This window comes from Opisthorchis viverrini, assembly GCF_000715545.1.
Source record: "Opisthorchis viverrini unplaced genomic scaffold opera_v5_198, whole genome shotgun sequence".
Taxonomy (NCBI): domain Eukaryota; kingdom Metazoa; phylum Platyhelminthes; class Trematoda; order Opisthorchiida; family Opisthorchiidae; genus Opisthorchis; species Opisthorchis viverrini.
This window is the reverse complement of record NW_008751849.1, coordinates 480,932-503,501: the sequence shown is the minus strand read 5'-3', so window position 1 is coordinate 503,501 and position 22,570 is coordinate 480,932. Positions and strand designations below refer to the sequence as shown.

Sequence of the window (22,570 nt, the reverse complement as noted above, 5' to 3'; positions counted from 1 at the left end):
ACNTCACCTCTATTCAGCCCTTTCAGTGTATTTGTCATGCGCAGGCAATGGGGAAAGAGTTACCTGAGTTGGCCAACAACCAACTACGATACTCGTCTTTTATAAGTGCAGGGGTGTTGCTCGAAACGACGCGAACATCATGCAAGGCTATGAAAAGCCAAGTCGTTTACTAATCTGATGGTATGCAGGAATTAAACGACAATATATTGTAGTTATTCACCGTCAGTAAGTCGTGTGCGCTCTTTCAAGTGAAAAGTACGGTGTTTCCCCGCCAACGCCACTGCATCAAGTCATTACAGTCACACTTTAGCAGGCTTTCTTTGGTCTGATTTTCGGTTGGACTGCTATTTCAACATTCATTCGTCAGTGGAATAATTGCAGAATTGCAAGGAAGGTTGTGCACTGCAAAATGATTCCGGAACTGTATCTCGTATGATCGATTCACTGCTTTTTTCCATCTCCTACCAGTTTGAATGTGGACTCAGTGTTTGCCGCGGGGCTACAGAATAGAGCTAAATATTCTCCATGACTCATGCAATGGCTTGTGATCAGACATTCTTCATGTTAACTTAGTGAAATTATCCGCAGTCTGTTGTAGATTGTCATTTCAAAATACGCTGTTTTACTTTGGTCTTTATCACAAGTGAGGTTTGTCGTTTTGTGTTTGTTCAAGGTAAGATGACGGCGTCTGAAACTTTCAATACCTAAACATGAATTGCGGATAAATAAAACTGAGGGAAATTTCAAGAACTCAAAATTCTGCACTTCAAGAACCATATCTGAGTGTTTAATGAGCAGAATCGTAGATATTTTCCTTTTGCGGGAACACTACCAAAGAAAGCAAAATTCTGACGAAGACCGAATCACTTGCGAGCATTTCTCAGTTTTTTACCGTCTGGATGGCATTTGTCCTGTCTTCAACTCATTCTGTTTATTTATCCTCTTTTTGTGTTGTGTAAGTGGAGAAAACGCACCTCATTCGTGTTCAGATCTCGACTGTGATACATCTAGTGACGCTGTGGATACTGAGCTGCCGGGTCCTGATGTTGACCTGAATTCATATGATGACGACAACACTTCTTTGCCGCAGCTGGGCTTATCCTACTTACGTGGACAGCGCTACTCACATACTGGATCGATGACGTCATTCCTTTCACAACTTAGCGGCGATCCGTGGAGATACGTGCACTCGCACGAGGGAACTGATCTGTACCGAATGTAAGTTCACACTGCAGTTTTGAATGACTTTTTTCTCGAATGAGTTCTCCAAGTCCTCGCTTGAATATGTTGCTCTGCCAATCTCTTCCTTTTCCCCTACATTTTCGACAGAGGCAGCAAAGAGTACACCTTGCCTACCATTGTGTGCAGACGCCTAGCTTGTCTGGTAGCTCTGCGTGGTGGCTTACCGCGTACCCCAGGCCCACCCGGTGCCACCCCGGAAACCGTTTCTGAGATCGTTACAGAACTTGGTGGACCCACTAACCTGGCTCGGCTAACTGGCCTGGCCGATGATTTGTTGAACAACTGTGTCGCTGCCATTCGGAGCTGCAGCCAGCTGACCGAAGCTGCAAACCAGCTGTTTGTCCAATCAGACGCTTTTCGATCTACCTTCGACGGGAAAGCAGATAGTTGTTCCTCGGATGTGGCAAAGGATGATGTAATATATGTGCCTCTTGGTTCTGATCACATACAACTACGTAGGATCCGAGTAAGTTCGACGAGATTTTTTCTGAAATGCAGCTCCGAGCTGGGCCCCCAAAATCGATAGCTGTGAATACCCATTAGTTGTCTTGCTACTGTGACTACGGCAGCGTCAAATATAAACACTATGTTTCCGCGTATGGTTTCAACACAAAGGGTACGGTCTGAAACAGGGCTTTTTTCCAATCTCACACCAAATGGTTGAAATTAGAAAAGAAGAGAACAGTTTTCAGATACTCAATCATCTTACAAGTGTATCGGAAGGATACTACAACCACGTTTTGCGTCTACTCGGGATTGATTTGACTGATTGCACTCTAAGCATTATTTGATTCTGAGGTTGATCGAGAAGTTGAAGATTCTGTTTGAGCAAGTTATTATCTGTGGCCAGCTTTTGGGAATCTTTTCTCATCAATTGTCAAAGGTTCAATGTGGTGGTTCTTACGGCAGAGAGATATGACGTTCAGCTGGAGAGACATTGGCTCGTGACCGTGCTTGAGTGGCGATATATATATATATTCAAGTGTGTGTGCCACAGAAGAGATTAACCAGGAACGTTTCGTTTTCCTTAGTTTACTGAGCGCTCTAACTTCATAATTATGAATATATTGTCCCATTGTACAGGGTCACGCTTTTTCACACTAGTCATCAATTGTTTTCGCTCCTCCCCAACTAACTCGTTGATCTTTTACAGACCTCCGTTAAAACTGTGGGTCAGTTGGCTCGCGATGCTCTGCAACAGTGCACCCTTTTTTGGGGTGTGTGTCATCAACTCCAGTCCACAACCCCTGTGACTACAGATGATTTGAAGTGTATTTTCGGCTCGGACCTCTGGGAGAATTTGGTTGCACCTGTTGCCCTTCCCTCAATCAAGGTATTTGCGGATTTCTGCCGTCACATTTGCGCCAACTATCTTGATCGATTAACCGCAGCAGTTGAGGCGATTTCTGAGAATGTCAATCTCATATCGGCTTCACCCACTTTCCTGCTCACCCATTCGTCCTGTCAAATCTATGTGTGCCTGTCAACTGCTTTGGAATCCTTCCTCTCGATAAGTGATGCCATTGTGTCAGACTGTCGCCAAAATGGCTTTCATAACAATGTGGAATCGAGTCTTGCACGAACAACCGATCGTTTGCGTTTTGAATATCAGTTCCTTTCCACAATCGTCACTCAGAACGCACTACGTGCACTGCGTTGTGATGAAATTTCGAAAGAAGAGTGCGACAGTGCGCTTTGTGTCCTAACTGACAATCTCATTCAAAGTATACTTCGTACATTGGGGACCTTATATCATGCAGATCGATATTCCGAGGATATGGGACAGATTGACCTACTTTTGCACTTTTCCGATGAGATGTCGGTTTCTGCGTCAGATTTGATCTTGGCCCAAGTGAACAAGTTGTTGACCCGATGCCGTGTTAAGTTGGAACAGAGCCAGGGTGACGTTTTGACCTCAGGTGTGCGTCTCACTCGAGCAGTTTTCCCGCTAGTTGATGCTTTATCCAAAGCTGTTGAACTTCGCGCAACGCAGTTCTGGCAGCTTCTGGATGAGTGGACTAGACTGGGCGAACGTGTTCTTCGTATCACAGGGCGTCTTCTTGTGGATGGTTTTTGCCGTCCAGCTGGTTTAGACCGATCCATGTCAGATGAAGCCAATGGCGGTATGAGCTGTGATAACCAGGCTTTGGATTCCCGGGAGCAGGAGGGTTCCGGCGGTGGTACGAGTCTAACAGCCGAAGGTGTCGATACGACTGGTGCCAAGGACGTCAGCAAGGAACTTGAATGTCAAGAGCAAATCGAAGGTTTAATGGATGAAACTCAGAAAACCAACCAAGCAGACGACCATGGAGCCGCGGAAGACGAATCTGAAGGTATAGAGATGCCCGATGACAACTTTCGCGGTGAATTCGGAGACGACCAGCCGCTAGGGATCGATGAGCAGGAGGATGAGCTAAGTTCTGCAGAGGATACACAAGACTTGGAGAACCGAATGGGGGACGGTGCAAACGGAGCATCCGATGAAGTGTTCAAGGAAATGTGGGCTTCCGACAATGAGGAGGAGCCTGCGAGTGCACTACCTCCTGCTGAGAACGATGCAGGTGGTGTGCAGGATCAGACCGATGGGAAACAGGATGAGAAAGACACCAAGGACGGCAGTGATGTTCAGAGGCAGAAAAAATCGTTAGACTCAGATCATTCCGCGCAAGAAGAAAATGAGGAAGCTAATTCAGGCGAAGCTGAATCGAGTCCTCCATCTAAGAAAGGTCCAAAGTCAGTGAAAGACTTCCAAAACAAGACAACTGTTGCAGGTGATGATGGTCAAATGCCCCCAAACAATGAACAGGAATTGACACCAGATGCTGAGTCCGAACAAGACCATTCAACCGATGGTGATCAGGCTCGAAAGGAAGACGATTCATTAGCCGCGCTTGAGGCCAAAAGGTTGGAAGACGAAGAGGAGTCAACAGGCAATCAGACAGAAGATCTTCCGGACGATCTTCCCGACGAAGCCATGAATTCGCCTTCGGAAGAGGCTGGTAAGTTTTCTTGTTGTCTCTTCATTATTGTTAGGAATTCACTCATCGTCTCGTGTGAAATTCCATAGTCCCTGGAACAGTACACGGGTTCTTCTACCCATTTTCCTTCAACATGACCACAATTCAGTGCGCAGTAGACCATATGTTTGAGATAGTGTTAGGTCACTCCCGAAATAATGATTGTCCAAATGGTCGACTTGAAAATACTTTGCACCCTGATTCTAACTTCATTCAAGACAATATCTTTGTGTTTTATTGAAGGACGCATCAAACCGATGAGCATGATTTGACAAAAGTATGGGACATGTTTATGCATTGTAGGTGCCGTTGTTATTCCAACCTCTGGTCTGGCTTCAGCAGTAACACTCACTATCCACCGCTTGTCTGTTTCAGCTAATGCGGATTCCGGTAAACCGGAAGAGGAGAGCGGGCAGGATGAAGTTGACCCCGGTTACGAGGACCAAATCATGCCCCTTGATCAAGGTTAGTGGTTGATTTTCACTAATCCTGCTTTTCTTGTCTCAATCCCTGAATGCCTTTTGTGCGGATCGTTCATTTATAAGGGTTAATATCATTATGAGCAGATAGTAGTTAGGTCACGAGATCTCTTAGGATGAAAAATGTTACTCGGCCGCGATCGATGCACCTTTGCTTACTTTACTCCGTCCAGTCGAGTCACGAATAGGTATAAAGAGCCAGCATGGTGCATATTGCGTAAATCATGATAAAGGTACAGTACTGACGTTAAAGGACCTGCAGTATTCGCGCTGCTGGCGTATACTACTAATGGAACTTGCGAGTAGCACCTGATCAAGCTAACGTGTCACGTGGTTGCATCGTGCTTGCTGAAGCCCACAGGCTTCAGTTCGGAAAATTAAGCAACCGGTTTCCATCCTACTACTATATGCCCTCTCTAGTTTTGAGTGCAAGAAACACCAGTTGTTCTATTATCCTACTGATAGACTAAGGTAGCGGTCAATAGCGTCGCCGTAGACACTCAATCTTCTACACAACCAAACCTCCTACTTTCCAGGTGTTTGGCCCCCTTCATAGCCATGAATTGTTGACATCCAAACCCCACGGTAACTCGAGCCAAGGTACACTCCTATAGTTCGTGTTTGAAAAATACCTGAACTGAATTTGTCCTCTACGTCGAACCCACATGAAAGGGCTTTAATTGTTATCTTTTCAACTACTAACACACTCCCAACCGTTCTCCATTTGAAGCCCGATTTTTGAGTGCAGTTTTATTCTACGACCTTCGGTTAAGTTGACATTTAGTTTTGTCTAATGTGTTGATTTGTTTGTCTAGGTGCCGAGGATCAGACCGAATTGCAAGATCCAAAGATGGAAGACTTTCAATATAATCCAGCCTCGGGAGATTTGGGCCAGGACAAGGCTGTAAGTCCCTCTACCTGTGTGTTCGTCGTGGGATTGGCTTATGTCAGCTAGTGAACGTCTCCCGTGTTGTTATGAACTAACCACGAAATTGAAGACTAGCCAGATCTTTTGGGTTAAACCGCTTATTTTTCCCCACGTTAGTTGTCCGCCTTTGTTGGTGGTGTTCCACTGAGCGTCTGCTCTTACGTTCGCAAGTCGGCGTAAGTTTTCTGGGAATCCGTCTACTCTGTGAATACTCAGTGGGTAGTACTGCTTGTTTATGGAAACCGTGGACAAGCGTGTGGTCAGTGAAATAGCCCTGAAACGAATGGACGACCAGGCCTTGTCGAGTTCGGAACAGTCACGGATGTAATCGTTTCCAAATTTATACTACAGCACTGTTTTTCATTGCTGGTCGTATCAGGATCACAACTTATTACCGTTTGATCAGTTGCCAATGCACGTGATTCGGCTCCGATAGTCCGTATTTGTGTTCGGTCGTTTTGTTAGCACAGCTGTTTGGTTGCATTCTATGTCTTTCTAAAATCCTATTCAATAGAGTTATGTCCTCTGTTGAGTTATCATTGACTGTAATCAGTTGGTTAGTTTTACTCCAAAAAACACTCAGCGTGGGACTCTGTATTTGCATTTCTTACAGACGGCCGGTTTGGATGGCGCTCCTGTGAGCGAGGATACAAGAGTAAGTTTGAGGATTTTCGGCGTGTACAGACTGGTCGAGTAAAGTCTTTCATACTGAACCACTCTTGATCAGCGCTCATGAATGGTGACCATTGTCTGTGAAAAATCATGTGTGCCAGAACGCGCCCTATTCTACGTGTTTTCCATAAGCAGCGTTTCTGCTACACACACCAGATCCAACGTAGTGTGACGCATAAGAATGGCCTTAGGCCGAGTCACTGATCATCTCTCTGAATTGGTCACGGAAACTAACTCACGAGGACAAACCCTAAAATCTACCTCTCTCATTTCTGTTACACCTGGACGGGTATTTTTACTGGAGCCTTTTGAGGTATTGTTTGATGATCGTGCAAAAACCAGCAATCCATTTCTGCTGAATTGAATGAATGAGAATCTTGTACGACCCCGTCGATTATAGATGTTGCTGTTGGTGGGTATCTTCACCCTTGCTGAATAAAGACAGTAATATATAGATTTCTTGGAAATATACTTCTCATTTGTTGAATCTCTAGTCGCATTCGCTACTTTAATGTTGTCTCCTTGTTAATTCTCAGCCAACGGAACACGATCGTGAACAAGATTCAGTTCATCAGCTACCGGAACAAACAGAACAGTCAACCGGAAGTAGAGGAGGACAGCGAGTTGGTACTGGTCAGTTCGGTGACCTCGCCCCTGATCAGATAGATGCGAAGGATAGATCAGCTCCGGCTGCGAAAACCGAGGGTATTGCACCGAAAAGGCGGAGCGGACTGAAGCCTGTGTCTGAAAATCGATCACAGGATCCAAGTGCTACGGACGCAATGAAGAAGGTCAGTACCTGTGTTGAACATTTATGTCCGTTGCACGCCGGATTGTTGGACTCCTTTTATGTCTTTGTTTTTAAAAGGTCTAATCTCCTGTCATTTTGAGCCCTAAACACATCGAATTCTACAGAAACTCCGATAAACGTGCGTGACCGAGATTCATATCTCTTCTTCTGTTGCGAATATACTAGGTTCCATTTGTTGAACAGCTACCATTCGAAAGGGCCTTCTGTCCTGGCAAGATCATGCCACATTGTCCACACCAAAGGGAGGAGCACCCGAATCGAATTTCGCTCTTTTTACAGTTCATCAGCTGTGCAAATATTTGACCATTTTGGTTTTCGAATCTTGGAGAGCCTATATAGGAGGCCGCTACTAAACCAACGCACATTAGAGGGACCTAAATTGTTATCCCCGATAGGCGAGCTTGTTTGCAGCCTTAGCAACACACTTGTTTTACTGGACATCTCATGCAATGGTTGAGTGACTTTTCTGGTTGCGTCGATCGGTTGATCTGTGTTTTAGGTCACGTAGCTTCCTGGACCGTCAAAACTTGTCCAATAGTTATCTCAGATTCTTTTTGTGGTTTCTGTTGTTGTGGGATTTGTGCACAAACCGTTTTCTCCACCCGAGGGTATACTTTACTGATGTACTTCAATAGAATGCATGGTGACCTAAGCTGTTCGCTTTGTGGTATGAACAGAACGGGGACCTTTTGACCGTGTTACGTATTTTCCACTCCCAATGTATTTTGCAGAGCCGAACTAACGCCTCCTAAGAACCTGGTACTTATTGTGTGATCGATTCCTTGCTGGAGCATTGCGGGGTTCACGAGTTCCGAACTGGAGCCACAAGGTCTGCATTAACGTCCAAGCTCCGAATCGATTTACCAGCTGTGGTATATAGCGTAATTTAGCCAAAACTCTACTGGTTTTCATGAAAGTCCCTTCTTTTACTAGCCAGCGTTAGAAAATCGTCCACCTGTAGCACTCTTTCGGTGCGTAGCTGCTTTGCCAATGGAAGAAGGCACCTGGGCTGGAATATCAGATAGGAGCAGTCGAGATGCTGAGTTCCAACCGGTCGGTTAGCTGGCGCCTTAACCACTAAACCATCTTGAACTCCGCGTAAAACTGATATGATAAAGCTGTCTAAATCCTCCTAGATCTCACCAACGCCTGTGGAGCCGGATTTGAAAATTGAGTTTTTAGCACTGCTAGACCGCCCATTACGCTACGCTTCTCACCGCTTTTCATTTCTCTCGCACGTGACACTGTGTTTATTAACTGTGTGCAGTAGTACCGCTATTTCATATTGGTGATTCATGAACTCGAAATCTCCCGTTCCAATTTGTTGTTCGTCGAGCTTTGTCCTTCTCCTCTCTGGGCTTTTCGTGGCCAACATAGCTGTCAGGATGTTCGAAGAGGCACACAGTCATACAGTGATTATACGGACCTTATGTACTGGTTTCATCAGACTTTGATGTTGGCAAAGTGCTAACTTGGTCATTTCACCTGCTGTTCCCCGTTCCCCAACCGCTTGAAATCCCGAATTTCGATTGTCCATATACTCATCTTAGTTTTTTTTAATTTCATTTGTCTGAGAATGGTTTTACCGCACACCCGTCAGTGTCCAATGATCAATAGAACAACTAACGGACTACCAATTAAATAACCTCCATCTTTCTCCCTGATTTCACGAACATGCATAAAGGAGATGTGTATTCTTAGTGTGGCCCGGTTCTAGGACTACTGGATGTAACGCTTTTCAAGATTCCAGGGTCCAACTCATAGTTCAGATAGAACAGCATCCTTGTGAAACTATTGTTTCGCCATCTGGTGGTCATTATAACTGACCAATGCTTCCACGTAACTGTCGCTGTGCAATAGGGGCCACATGCGACACCGACCCATATTCTTTGCTCCTCTGGACATGTACGTTAACCAGTTATTCCACGTCATCTTACTGTACTCAAGAACTGTGGGTGTTGGTCAGTGTCCCAGTTACTTCAAGTTATTTTCACTGCCTGTACTCCTTTCAGAAAGAAATATTAGATCCGGCCAAATCAGGACAAGTCCGCTCTCCTGAAATCGACCAAGAGGGGCTCACGGATGCTGATTTGTATGAGCACATGGAAGAAGACACAATGGATACCGGAAATGATTCTGGAATAAGAGCGTTTGATTCAGCTACAGAAAGTCAAAGAAAACAGCAAACACGATCGGAACAGAAACCGGAGCAGGCGGACACAGATGTTGGGCTAGAAAATGATGAAGAAACAAGGGAGGTGCCACCGAATCTCATCCCCACAGATGTTCCGGAAGTAGGTTATTGTTGTTTTTATCGCTTCACTGTCCGTTGACAGCCCTGGTGGCTATTTTTTAGGAATGAGTCATCCATCTGCCGGAACATTTTTATGAATCCCACTTTACATTTGTGCAGCCCGCTTTCTGCGGTTGGTCTACACCATGGAGAAAGCATTGAACTGGGAGCAGTGCATATTTTCCGTCTTCGTGGGCGTCTTTGCTGCCAGATGACCAGTCGTTCACATTCCATCATGACTAAAGATGAGCAGGAATTAGTTGCTACCGGCCGAATTTCGAGCGTCCTGTTCTACTTACTCGCCAAATGACACCTATGGCCTCTTATTTCTTGTATTCTTTCTGACACCAGTGAGCTCAGTTTCATGCTGCGCGGCTGTGTGCATCCTTGAGTAAAGCTCACACCCAAACAACGTCATGATGATAGTCTACTTTCCACCGTTCTCCGTCTTCGTTTTCACTCTGCATAGCTTCACAGTGCAGCCTTTTCAAAGTAGCGAGATTATTCTCGAAGTTTTTCTTGGGAATTATTTCATTGTCCTTTAGTCGCATTATTGATAGAAAAATTCACCTACCTTATGGTTGTGATTTGACTTTTTTGTGGGAGCGAAATAACTTTTTGCAACAAGGGATACTATCGTTACGACAATAAGAGATACTCCGCACTGAACAAAAACAACTGTACCACAGATATCAAACAATTTAGTTTTTGGTATTTGCCGTGGTGAAGTCGACTCAGCTCGTTCTGTTGAACTCACGTTAGCTGGGTCCCACTGATCAAGTGGCAAGTTGCGACCAGACTTTGATGTTAAGTGATTTCCTGAATATCCTAACGAAATCGCTGCTTAGGTGAAAAAATGAGCGATGTCTTTTTAGACCGATAGCGGTGCTCGAAGTATCATCCCTAACAATCAGTTGTTTTTCGATTTCTTTTCAATCAACTCAATGCGAAAACTTTCCAATGGTATAAATGTATGGAAAATGTTTTGAACATATCCATGTAATCGTCCATTCGCGCATTTTGTTTTAAAGGAGCAGCCACTCTCGTCCGGCCTACCTCTTCAGCAGCGCCTTTCTGGAAAGTCTTCTAAAGGCGATCTTGCTGGAGAAGATGTCGTGGAGTCTGACCCAGACGCGAGAATTGTTGCTACCCTCGGGGCTCAAAGACCTCCGGATTCGTTTATATGTACTCGTGTAAGTACCCGGCTTGTTCCAGCCCGTATCCGTTTTTAACTCATCATTCTACATTGATCTCGTTGTTAACCCAGCAAGCTAAACGTCTCGGTTCAAGACACGGCCTTTTTTTGTTGTAGCCTGAAGCTCTCGTTCAATCCACCGCTGGGTCGCACATGTTTGATGTCGGTTTGGCGGTCGAACGCGCAGACCTTCATTCCGTCTCGACAGAGGAAGCCAAGAAGGCCTTTTTCGAATGGTCCGCGTGTTCAGCTCGATCAGCTGGGTTGGCACGACAACTTTGCGAATCACTTCGTTTAGTGCTTGAACCGACCAAAGCGGCCCGCATGCGTGGGGATTATCGCACCGGTAAACGGATCAATATGCGCAAGGTAAATTGCACTTGTTAGCTGAAAGCGAGTATCTGTCCCTGTGTTTAACTACAACTGCTCCTGCTGCGGTATTCGAGCGCCATTCATTTATTCTTCCCAAAATAAGCTTTAACTTTCCCCCCTTCTCAACCATATTTCCAGTTCAGTACATTACTCTTTATAAGTAATCTGTCCGAATGACGAGACAGTTTCGAGACTCCCCACTTTTTAAGTTTCACCAACTGCATTATCTCGTAATAGGCATCCACCTCGGAAACACTGAGGTAGAAACTTTTGCAATTCACTTTTTCTCACTCTTATCTGAGTCCCGTAACAAACATATTCCGTAAGTGATCCAACGGTACACGTCCACATTCCAAGCACAACACGGAACATTAACAAATCTGCCACCTTGTGAGTGTGGAAAGTTTCATCTTTGACCTAGGCCTCAATTCATCTCCTCGTGGAGTGAAGTGTGCCGAGTTCTATTCATCCAAAACTGTCAATACTTGACAACTGATAGACAGTTTGAGGTCGACGCACCCCGTCATTTGGGCACAGTGAAATTACAGCAGGGTGCTCTTACTGGTGGCCTCTTCACGTGAAGTTCGACATCCGAGGAAAAGAAAAAATAGTAGTGTGTTTTAGCGAACCAGGCCACAGTATTCAAAATGATACGGATGCATACACTGTTGATCGTTGGGCGCATAAGTAAAAGAGGACAGCTATCTTTGAGTAAAGATTCATGTGCTCAGACGAAAACGCTTCATTTGAGGAAATACCTCTTTCCGAAACCAGTTCAACAGTAACTGGAAGAAACTGTGGTAATTTCTACGTAACTGAATAACTTATCTGGACTGTTGCTCGGAAGCTGGTCGGTCCGAACAGCCGATCATCACGCCGATTGGACGAATGTATTTCGAGCTGGCCACGGACCAGAAAGCTTACCCCGGTCCGAACATGGGTCAGTCAGAATCGGGCCTTCTGGACTCGGCGCTTCTCGTCTGATGTATGGTTACTCTATAAATAGTACTGTAATAATTCTGTCACCGAAAATTGCCCCAAACTACCATGTATTTTAACATGCTGCAGGGAGCAGCTGCGAAGGCCATTGGCATTTGCTTTGATACCTTATTAGACAGTTTCTCGGGGTTTGAACCAGAGTGGGTGTTCCTTATGGAAAACACCGATTTCCCTTAACGCTCATCAACAATTTTTCGAACCCCTTCCAGATCATACCATATTTGGCGAGTCATTTCCGGAAAGACAAGATATGGCTACGTCGTTCCCAACCAAGCCAACGCGAATATCGGATTCTCATAGCGGTTGACGATTCTTCCTCGATGTCTGATAACCTCTGTCGTCAGGTGAGTAAAGAGAAAGATGAACAAGTTGAACAGTTTTTCGTAGATCACAACTTACGTATACCTAAGACCATTATGAACAAAAGTGACCTAGATTCTATTTTACCATTGCGGTACTTCTCATCCATCCCTCTGTCTGTAGATTTGCTTCATGAGCACTTCTCATAGCGTAATTGGACAATGGAATGAATTCCTACGGTTTTAAATTTGCCCGGTCTTTCCCATGCCAGCGACTATTCGTCCGTGACTGCACCTGCCTTCGATAACGATAAAACCATTGGTTTTCCGTTTTTGTGTTGTATCGAATCACATGTAAGGGGCTAGACCTCGTCCAGTCTCTGTGCTCAAGCACATGGTTTCTTCTCCTTCCTCCGTACAGTTTCCATTCAACTCCTTAATCAGGTTTAAGTGCCGGATTGTCTAATCCTAACTAGCACGAATCGAGCGTTCTAAGGTGGATTTGAACACTGGACTTTTTAGCACCCTAACTCTTTGGCAGCCCCTGTATAACATAGTCTTTTCAACCTGGTGAGTTTATCGTACATGTCATAAAAAAGCTGCAAAATAACCACCACAATCCCGGTATTCCTTGACTTCAAGGGTGCTGTTAACCACACTTGCTCAACAGGGTATGCCCCAGAAGTTTGTAAACATAATCCGATCCCTATAGTCACATACTTCTGGGCGGGTGAGAGAGCATCGTCATCTCTCCAAAGCTTCCCTAAAAAAGTGGTATCAGACAAGGATGTCCACTCTCTCAACTTCATCATTGATTAAATAATGAGGCGAACACTGGACGGGCTTCATAACCCTGGTGTTCAAATTGCTGCTGGTGAGAGCCTTGTCGATTTGGACTACGTAGATAACATCGCCCTAATATTTGAAGACCAAAACAAGCCTGTTGAATAAACTGACCACCATCATACCACCTTTTGGCATGCGCATTGCACCTTCAAAGTGCAAAGTCATGCTTCAGAATGTGCCGCATGGCTCAGTGGCTGCGGCGCGGATTTACTGACCAGAAGGTCCGAAGTTCGACCCCGACATCTGCATCTCGACTTCGCTTGTCTAGGCTTGAGCAGCCTAACAGTATATCAGCCTTCGTGTTTCCTTCGGGTAGCATGGCAGCTGGGCACGAAAGGGTGTTACAGCTGAACGATTTATTTTTTTCTTCTGGAGAGTGATCAACAGAATCGTGTAGCTTGTGTCGAGACCATATCAATATAGTTTTGAGAAAGAGCGATAATTTCTTTCAGGATTCTGTGTTTGTTAACCCCTTAGACCACATCCAAACAGAGTTTTTGCCAGGATGGTCCTCTCCCGCTAACATGCACTATCACTTCCTTGGCTTTCAGATGACGTTCGATTCGTTGGCTACGGTTGTTACGGCTCTCAATCTGCTGGAAGTTGGCCGAATCGGAGTTTGCAGGTAAAGAAACAACGTTTCATGCCATGAATACAAAAAATAAAGTAGTTTTGCTGTCACTGTTGGATTCATCACGCGAAACTGCAGGAACACTTTAAACAAATGTTTATCTTGCTTTCCCCAAGCAAATAGCACCGAATATCTCAAAATTGCACTTTCATACATTAAGAAAAAGGACCACAAAGAAAGTGGATATTCAGACTTTTCTGGTAGGGACTGCCTTTGGTTAAAGGGCAGTGTTTTCGGCGGTTCTCCCAACACTAACTGAAATTTGTCTCTTTGCAAATACAGTTTGCAACCGGAGGTAGAGCCCCGTTTGTAAATTAACGGGAGAATCAATTGAATATTAGCTGAATTTCCAGTTTTGCTGTTGCTAGTATGAAGATATCTGGGAATTTTAATGGAGATTTTGTCCTGTAAGCGAGGTCAATCTACACTAGAAAGCCGAGAGGCGCCGTACACCTGTTTCATTTTAATTGGGAATCATCAACAGTGCTCATCTGGTGAAACTCCAGGGAGTCCCGAACCGGTGGCCTCACGACTTGTAGTTTGAACGTTCGGCCACGAGCTGATCAGCAATGTGATTGACTCGACGTGGATTGCAGGATGACTAACGGCACATCCTGTCTAAGCCTGAGTTAACCACAATATTGATTGACCGATCGTGGCCGAACGGTTAACTGTTCAAACTACTAGCCGGGAGTTCGTGTGTCCAGTACTCCCTGGATTTTCTTGGGGTGCGCACTGCTGATGACTCCCATAAGGATGGAACGACTGTACAGGGCTTCTCGGCTTTTCAGCACAGATTAGCTTCATTTACAGGATGAAACTACTAATCCAGTTTCATAATAATCAGCTGAATGCGCTGGGTATTTTCATACTGTACTGTCGTATATCGATGTCTTCGAAAGCTCATTACTCTCTTCTCTTTTTGCAGCTTTGGGGAATCTGTTCGCATACTCCACGACTTGCAAGACACATGGGTAGGAGACGCTGGTGCCAATGTTCTTGCTCAGTTTACCTTTAAACAATCCCGCACTTCCCTGATACAGGTGAGCAAAGTTCGACCGAATTGATATCCTAGTTCTCACCATGCAATGAAACCAGTCGGAAAATTTTACTGTTTGGAAACTGCTAAATGGCTATTCGGTATTCGAGATGTCGAATTACAACTCGTGTGCTACTTTCAAATCCGTTACTCTTGCCCCTCGCTAATTAAAATCACTTTTCCTTAGTCATGCCGTTTTGCAATTTCCGATGCCCCGTGAGCGCTACTCATCATATTCGGTCATATCTTGTAGTTATTACAAAGCGCCATAAAAGCGATGCAAATGTGCAACTTGCCCACAACAACTGGATCCATGCCAAGTCAGTTGCTCCTAATTCTGTCGGATGGAGTATTCTCAGAAGATCCTCAGGACTCGAGGGTTCAGGCTGCGGTCAGGTTGGCCAGGGATTCCCGGCTCTTTCCTGTTTGTCTGATATTGGACGATGTACGCAAAAAGGTGAGTTATCCAACTGTACGTTAATGACATTTCACAGTATAACCGGAGTCTCTTGGACGTGCATGACCTTTTATGAACCAAGCAATTACTAACCACGCATTAATCCTTTGTTTCTTCAATAGCATTCCATTTTTGACCTGAGACGCTACACGTCCAGTGGAAAATTGGTGCCATATATGGACACTTTCCCTCTGCCATTCTACCTGGTGCTACGAGATGTGACCGCCCTACCACAACTTCTCTCGGATGCTTTACGTCAGTGGTTTGAACTGGAGGCTTCTTTCGGTCGGTAGACCCGACTTCCGACCCCATTGTATACAGTATTCTTGTACAAAGACTGGATCTCTGGATAAAATACAGATACTTTTTATTTGAAGCTGTGTAGTTTCTTGGGCGAACATTTGGTTCAAAATAGCTTGGAAATAGGTGTACAGTACTCTCCTGGAAGTGCGCACACCCTCTGAAACTGGCAAAATTGCCCTCTAGGAGGTGGTCTCTGGAGGGGGTGCACTCCTTGAGCTGTACTTTTGAGGCATTTTTCGCTACTTGACTTGGAAGTCCTAACAGGCGTGTCGATCGATCGTCACAACCGGGACAGTTTCTGGGTCGTCTTTCGATCATGAATCGGGCACACAAATCACATCGCTCAAACGTGAACACGTCCACATGTTCAGACGTAAAAATTTAGATTTGCCCAACGTGCGTTGGTGGAGGCTCGCAACGTACGTCAGATGTCCGGCGTTCAACCCCCTGGCATGGCCATTGGATACGCACTGTCGGTGAACTCTAATAACAGCGAAACTCGAATCCAATGCTTATCCCTCCTTTGGCGTGGACTCACCAGAATAATTACACCAGGAAAGGTGGACGACTGTTCAAACGAGATTGATATGAATATGAACAATACAAAAATCACTGACAGGAATGGACCAATAAAACACACTGACGATCAACTGCCATGCGGCCATGAGAGAAGCTTAGCAAAGAATGCGTGAACGGGAAGATAGGGATTTTGAGCGAAAAAGTTCGATGTCCTGAAGTAAAACGGCCAAGAATGAGGTGCCTTCGGGTAGTATTAGAATAAAATACTAAGTCGAATTGGGGTGACATCAGCGGAACTGATCCAGAGTTCTTTGACAACACCACTCGCCGAAAGTCTAGAGCACAACTCCAACAATTTGTTCGTGTATGGGTCCAGATTAGAACAGCTGTCAGTCCTGAAAGGCAAGGTTGTACATCAAGTTGGGCTACTTTCAATCGTTTCTATCGAAGGAATATAACGCTATCAGCAAATAGCAAAGCTGAGGACCCCGACGAAAACAACTGAAGAGCCAACTTCCATCACCAGCATCCCCAAAGTACTATGCACGTCCGTCTGAAAATTTTACCCGTGCTGATTTACTTCAGCATATCAATATGACTACAGGTCCTGTCAGTGCTGAGGGCCAGTGTTCCGGAATATCCGACGTGGGCCTATTCCACGAATCAGGGCAGAGCATTGTTATTGAGCAGTACTAAGAACGGGAATGGAGTCGAACACGTTCTTGTGCCTGAACCGTATCCAGTCCCTTTCCTCTTGAGGAAACACCTTCCAGGGGCCCCGAAACATTTCATCAGAGATGATCCCTGCGCAACGATTATCGACAAACGCACCGCACACTTTCTCCATTTGAGTTTTGAGATTTTACTCGCATACGAACTTTTGATGTAGTTTTTTCCACATGGAGCAGAACACCTCGTCTATCCTGAGGTGAATGCCCTAGATATTTGATACCCTCGCTCATCTTTGATCAACACAGCGAACCAATATGCAATGGGTGTCAGCCCACCATCTGACTAAACGGAAACTAGTAGTTCTCACCTAGCGGAACTTGAGAAGCGGATGCGAAGACATTGGTCACGCATTATGCTTCTACATCCGTGAAAGTAATGATTGCGATCAGGAGTTCGATAATATGGAATTGTTATGCGTTGCCGCATTCTACGTTTTAGGCTCGAAATCCGCATTCCTATTTCGATATGACCGGACGAATGTTGCTGCTTGCTATCCTAAATATGCTAAATAGCCAAGCCAATCCAGGTTGGCTGGTTATCATAAGTCTCTGTGATGGCCAATCCGGTCCGTTGAGAACAGCCCGCAGCACTGATAACATCAACCGTAAGGAACGACGATCAATCGATAAATTTGGTTAACAGCAACGTCAGCCTCATGAAATTCTTTCTGCTAACCGTTGGGGAGTAGACCAAACAAATGAGGAACCCTAGATGTTTTCTCGGGAGAGGTGGATGTAACTGTACGGAGGCCAGCTGTCCCTTATAACCGTACACATCATTTGGACGGATGTGTCACGTGCAGGACACGGGCCAAACGAACGCAGGCCCTGATTGATCAGAATGTCAGCCAATCCGAGTCAAGCACCTTTGACTCGACGCTTCTCGCCCCCTCACGGAGATTCTGGCACGACCTTGTGGAACACTGTGAATACCCTATAAATACAGTTGTAATAATTTTCCTTGGTCTCCATAAAGGACTGTGTAGAGCTACCGTATCTTTTGATATACCGTAATGGGCCTAGGGACCGATACAGAGTTGCACTTGCACTACCGTTCAGCAAGGCACAACAGTAACCCATTATTGCTGCATGAGGGTTAACTTCCGATGTTTATAACATGGACGAGGAAGATATCTCCTCTTGAGCTCCATTTAAAGGACACCAAAAGGCGTCGCCGTGGACATCCGATGAACAACATACAGCACATAAACCCCCCTGCAGAAGTCGTTCTGCAGTCTGAAGGTCCACAATGTCGTAGACATACTTTCGAGGTTTTCTGATTATCANGGTTACGGCATTCCTACCAGCTAGACTACTCTGGATGCTTTTCAAGTACCATCGTACGAACTTATGACTCAGATGAACCTCTAGACTATAACATCCACATTAGGAACCTCTTAATCACAAAAGTCCCGTGTCGTTCTTGTCTCAAAAACAGAGACGTTATGAGGTACTACGTCCCACTGAGCACACACAGGTTGACGTGCCTAAAGCAGTTTTCCAAAAGTGACCATGTTTTCCACTGACCAAACACGAGACATTTCCAAACACTACTCAGTTCCAACTGAGTAGTAAGCCTAGACGGGGCGAAACGGGAGAATGGTGCCCCAAGTGGTTATCTTTAGGACCTATGCAGTTCAGAAACAGTGATCCTCATTCCACGAAACCTTTGGCACGACAAACTTAAAATGAGACCACCACAAGGATGGGATTATCTGGCTCACGATTGGGAGCGGCCATCGTTCGAGTGAATCGTGCACTAAGCCATGTCTGACACGGTGCGGTTGTGGATACAAAAAGAGACAGGACTGCTTCTTTAAATAGGTCTCTCTTGAGGAAAATACCTTATTCTCAAGGCCTGGAAACACACAGAAACCGTTACCATGTACACTTGTATGGTTTTTGTTCTACCCGATAATAAAAAACGCGTAAGACAGATATTAATTCGCAGAAGTAACAGACCATTCAACTGTGACGATTTCGGTGCACAACAGCCATCAACGTTGGGGTGAGATACTGCCACGTACCTCGGCCCGGGAGACAGGCAACTGAATTCGATTTCATGAATTCTTGGTCAATGACTCAAACCCTCTCCAAACATTTCTCAGCCGCCCCAAAACTACTTCAACCCTTTTCTTAGCCCAAAGCGCTCCTAAAATACTGATGCCACTAGTCAAAATTTCGATTACAGAGGATGAATGGAAAGGAACAGTCGAACACCGGTGACCAATCCAATTAGTTTCTCACAAATATAACTCCACGCAACGGACGCGTCAGTGGCTGCTGTTTTTTAGTTCGTTAGGGAATATAGGTGATTATGAACTGGTGGCCCTGTTTATGATGCGGAAACGGGTTGACTACGTAACCGTCATGTTTACTAGCCTACGTCCTTTATACAGCCTTGTTTTATTTTCAAACCACAGCACAAGTGCTCATAATTCAGTTCCATCCTTTCATCAGTGTATAGTGAGAACCAGACGTTTGAAGCACGCGTGAACCAGTATGGATCTTTATCTGGAATATGTAATGCTAAAACTATATGATGTTCCCCGGCCTATGGTCACACACAATGCATTTGAAAAGCCAATTCTGTGAGGTATAGAAGGGGAAAAATCCCGAGCAGACATTTGCCAGAAACACTGGTCTACGCCGAAGGTACTGAACGGACTCACGATAAAATAAGAAGCAAGACTGGGAATCGCTTTATATACTCACGCGACACTGTACAAAATGAAGAATCTGTGTTAAAATTTACCACCTACTATCCGAGCAAGCTTTCGCACATCAACTCCTTGATACGGTTGACGCTTTCGCTTCACTTTCCGTCCAGTGTTTGCGTTGACGCTTTCGCTTCAATTTCCGTCCAGTGTTTGTTTTTGAGGAGGCGTCGGTAGAGGCAGAGAAACGTTTACCAAGGACGAAATCCCGAAATAGATGTTGTACAAATGGTTTTATTAGGCAAAGTTTCAACTGAAATGGCAAAGAGAATAGGTGACTAGGTCGAACATCTGTAAGCAAACAAGTATCAAAAGTGGTGGGCAAAACGTCCCCGCAAGCCCGGTCTACGATAGAGAAAACAGGACTTGAAGCACAGCTGAGGTGATACGTATGAATGATCCGTTCAAAAGCCCAACGCAAATCCGTAGGCGTATTTTCCAGAGGATTTAGCGGGGATAGCATGATTTGTGCTAGGGGCAAAGTTTCACAACTAGCACGATAATACTCACTGTCCAAAAGTGTTGCATGAAGTTGGACAATAATGTAAAATATTGCGTGACACACGGCGTAATACAGCCGGTGTTCTGTCACCAGTAATTCGGCCTCATTCGTCATCATGATCAGACCACGGTGTCGGTACACATAGTCAACGCACCAACGGGTCATATCATGGAGTAATTCAATCACCAGGTCAGAAGGACATGTGCGGACGCGGGACAAAAGGAAAGCCAAATATGCTACTGCTGTCACACGAGTACCACAATCCTGTTGATCATCCTTGATTGTGTTCCAAAGAAACTCTGTCCAGTTGATCATTAGACCACCACGGAGACTGGCTGTATAAAGGCAGAGAAGTGGAAATGCTTCAATCCGGATGTTCACTGGCAACACAAATTGTGCGAATAAAGACCTCATTCGTTTGAACACGGAGCACAATACAGACCAATCCAAACTGTTCGTATCCGAGGAATTCGGTGCGGCTCTGGTGCAAACTGTGCGCAGTTGGGTCATAACTATCCATGTCAATACCTCCAGCTTGGATACGGAAGTTCCTTCTTTCGCGGTAATTTGTTCTACTATCTCGTAAACACGATTCTGTAGCGCAGACGGACACAGGTTTTCTGGTTCACAAGAGAGAGAAAGCTGTTCGGGCACCGTGTGCGAGGAATGATCTGGGCTGAGTTCCAAATCAACTATAAGCTTAAATATAGTACCGAGTAGAGAACAGATATTTGGAATCGAAAGCCACCGAGAGGCAGACTGAGGACCAATTAAACAGAGAACGTTGGACGCAGCGAGAGTCAGTTCCGACAAGGGTTTTCTCCAACCGGGGAATTTGCTAATGATACGATCAGTTAGTGTAGCTTCCGACTGTGGTACGATGGATAGCAATGAGGCTGTGAAGGATAAGGCAACCGTTGAACAAATCGGAGCCTGGATGCGACATTGCTTTGGATTGGAAACGATGGGTTTCATTAATATCAACTGAACGCAGATATCACACACATCCGACAGTAAAGCGGTGAAATTCACGGCCAACTCAGTTAGGAAATTAATCATAGCTGAGCTCAGAGATGGATCACAGTAAATCCAAACGGCAGGGTCCGAAACCGTTTGCAAAAGTTCTGAGACCATAGTTGGTGGCAGTAGTTTGACCTGTGTGCAAAGCACCTCAAGAAGGAAACACTGTTTGTCGGCCGGATGAGCTTGTGGACATGACAACTTGTGTAAGCATGGAGCAAATCCAAGGAAGTCATTGCTTTTCCAATTCTGAATTGCCAGGATGACTTCATCCAGACTGGAATTAAGATCAAGTTGCATTGTATCACGCTGTATCACAGAACAGCTAAAAATAAAAAGGACAGACAGGCAAATTGAACTTCACTGAGCTTGCTAAAATCAAACTACTTTCCATGGTGAAAATTCTAGTGACTACATTGCAAGGAACTAATCCTTGATAAGGACGAAATTGACAATCGGAACGCCTCGCGGCTACCGGAAAGTTCTTAACGGTTAATTTTCACTAGAATGACTCAGTAAAGGCAAGTGCTTTTCATTCTTGATCATGAAAGTATGCTCGTGTTTATGATGAATCCCACTGCTCTAGCACTGGGGTGCTCAGTAAGATGATTAGCTATTCCATTTTTCTATACGTTTTGGTAAAACTAACGCGGGGCCAGAAGGAAAAGGGCAGAGCAAAATTAACACAAAAAGAACAGAATGATGAGCACTGATGTGCAGATTTTACGCAAATGAAACCGAAAGACAAGCGACCAAAACCAGCAGCTACAAGGAATGCTGACAAGTTTTGAAGATAAGGTTTTACTGCTCGAATCGTTGTGTGATTCAGTTTTGGCCTAATACTAACAATCGTACGACTGACTCTTGAGGCATAATGTGGACTTCAGAAGAGCCCTCCACCCCCATGCTTACTCCAGAAACATGAATTTGCCAACCGTACTCCGAACCCCCCCCCCAACTAAAGACGGATATCAGGGTAAGTTGCTCATCGAAATAAAAAATACCATTGAAAAATGAAGACAGTGAAAGTGAAACGGGCTTTCAATTCAAACCGAATCAAACCACACCTCCGGCTTGGGCAACCGCGAAGTATCATTCTCCCTTGGAGCTCTTTGTTCACTGGCCCTCCCCCACGCCTCCCCACCCATCGAATGATGCAGTCCAATAAATTAATCTGCCAGCCCACTAACCATTGTTCTGAACCAAAGCCATCGCCCAAAAAAATAAAAAGACCACTTACTGGCTCCAAAAGACCTGGTCTAAATTGCGGCATTGCTTTCCCTCTCTGTCGATACATGTTGTGCCTCTGAAACACGCATACAAGATCTCACCTCGGTCGTGCACCAGAAGACGCTTAGGACGGGCTCTGATGTCCCATATTTCACTCTTCGGGTATCAGATGATCCTAACTCAATGGGTCGTGGTATATATGGTGTAGGAGATGCATTCAACCCCAGGGCTGAAAGCGCTTTACTGGATTGCATCCCAGTAAACAGTC

General features: G+C 45.1%; 2 protein-coding genes across 2 annotated transcripts in view; one reads left to right on the top strand and one right to left on the bottom strand.

The window, feature by feature from the left end:
- Positions 1-15,636, top strand: part of T265_07921 (hypothetical protein) — a gene marked incomplete at both ends in the record, with an annotated part of 71,024 nt that extends 55,388 nt beyond the window's left edge. The window contains 15 exons of the mRNA XM_009173581.1: positions 961-1,218; positions 1,330-1,708; positions 2,396-4,241; positions 4,635-4,724; positions 5,554-5,642; positions 6,280-6,321; positions 6,875-7,129; positions 9,162-9,443; positions 10,474-10,635; positions 10,755-11,006; positions 12,218-12,352; positions 13,705-13,778; positions 14,713-14,827; positions 15,077-15,280; positions 15,403-15,636. Of these exons, the coding sequence (XP_009171845.1) occupies positions 961-1,218; positions 1,330-1,708; positions 2,396-4,241; positions 4,635-4,724; positions 5,554-5,642; positions 6,280-6,321; positions 6,875-7,129; positions 9,162-9,443; positions 10,474-10,635; positions 10,755-11,006; positions 12,218-12,352; positions 13,705-13,778; positions 14,713-14,827; positions 15,077-15,280; positions 15,403-15,573 (4,354 nt within the window). The remainder of the gene's footprint in view (positions 1-960; positions 1,219-1,329; positions 1,709-2,395; positions 4,242-4,634; positions 4,725-5,553; positions 5,643-6,279; positions 6,322-6,874; positions 7,130-9,161; positions 9,444-10,473; positions 10,636-10,754; positions 11,007-12,217; positions 12,353-13,704; positions 13,779-14,712; positions 14,828-15,076; positions 15,281-15,402) is intronic.
- Positions 15,637-19,617: 3,981 nt separating this feature from the next.
- T265_07919 (hypothetical protein) lies at positions 19,618-21,372 on the bottom strand (the record flags this gene model as incomplete). Its single annotated transcript, XM_009173579.1, has 1 exon — positions 19,618-21,372. One exon carries the CDS (start codon positions 21,370-21,372, stop codon positions 19,618-19,620), a length of 1,755 nt encoding a protein of 584 aa, XP_009171843.1.
- Positions 21,373-22,570: the final 1,198 nt, after the last annotated feature.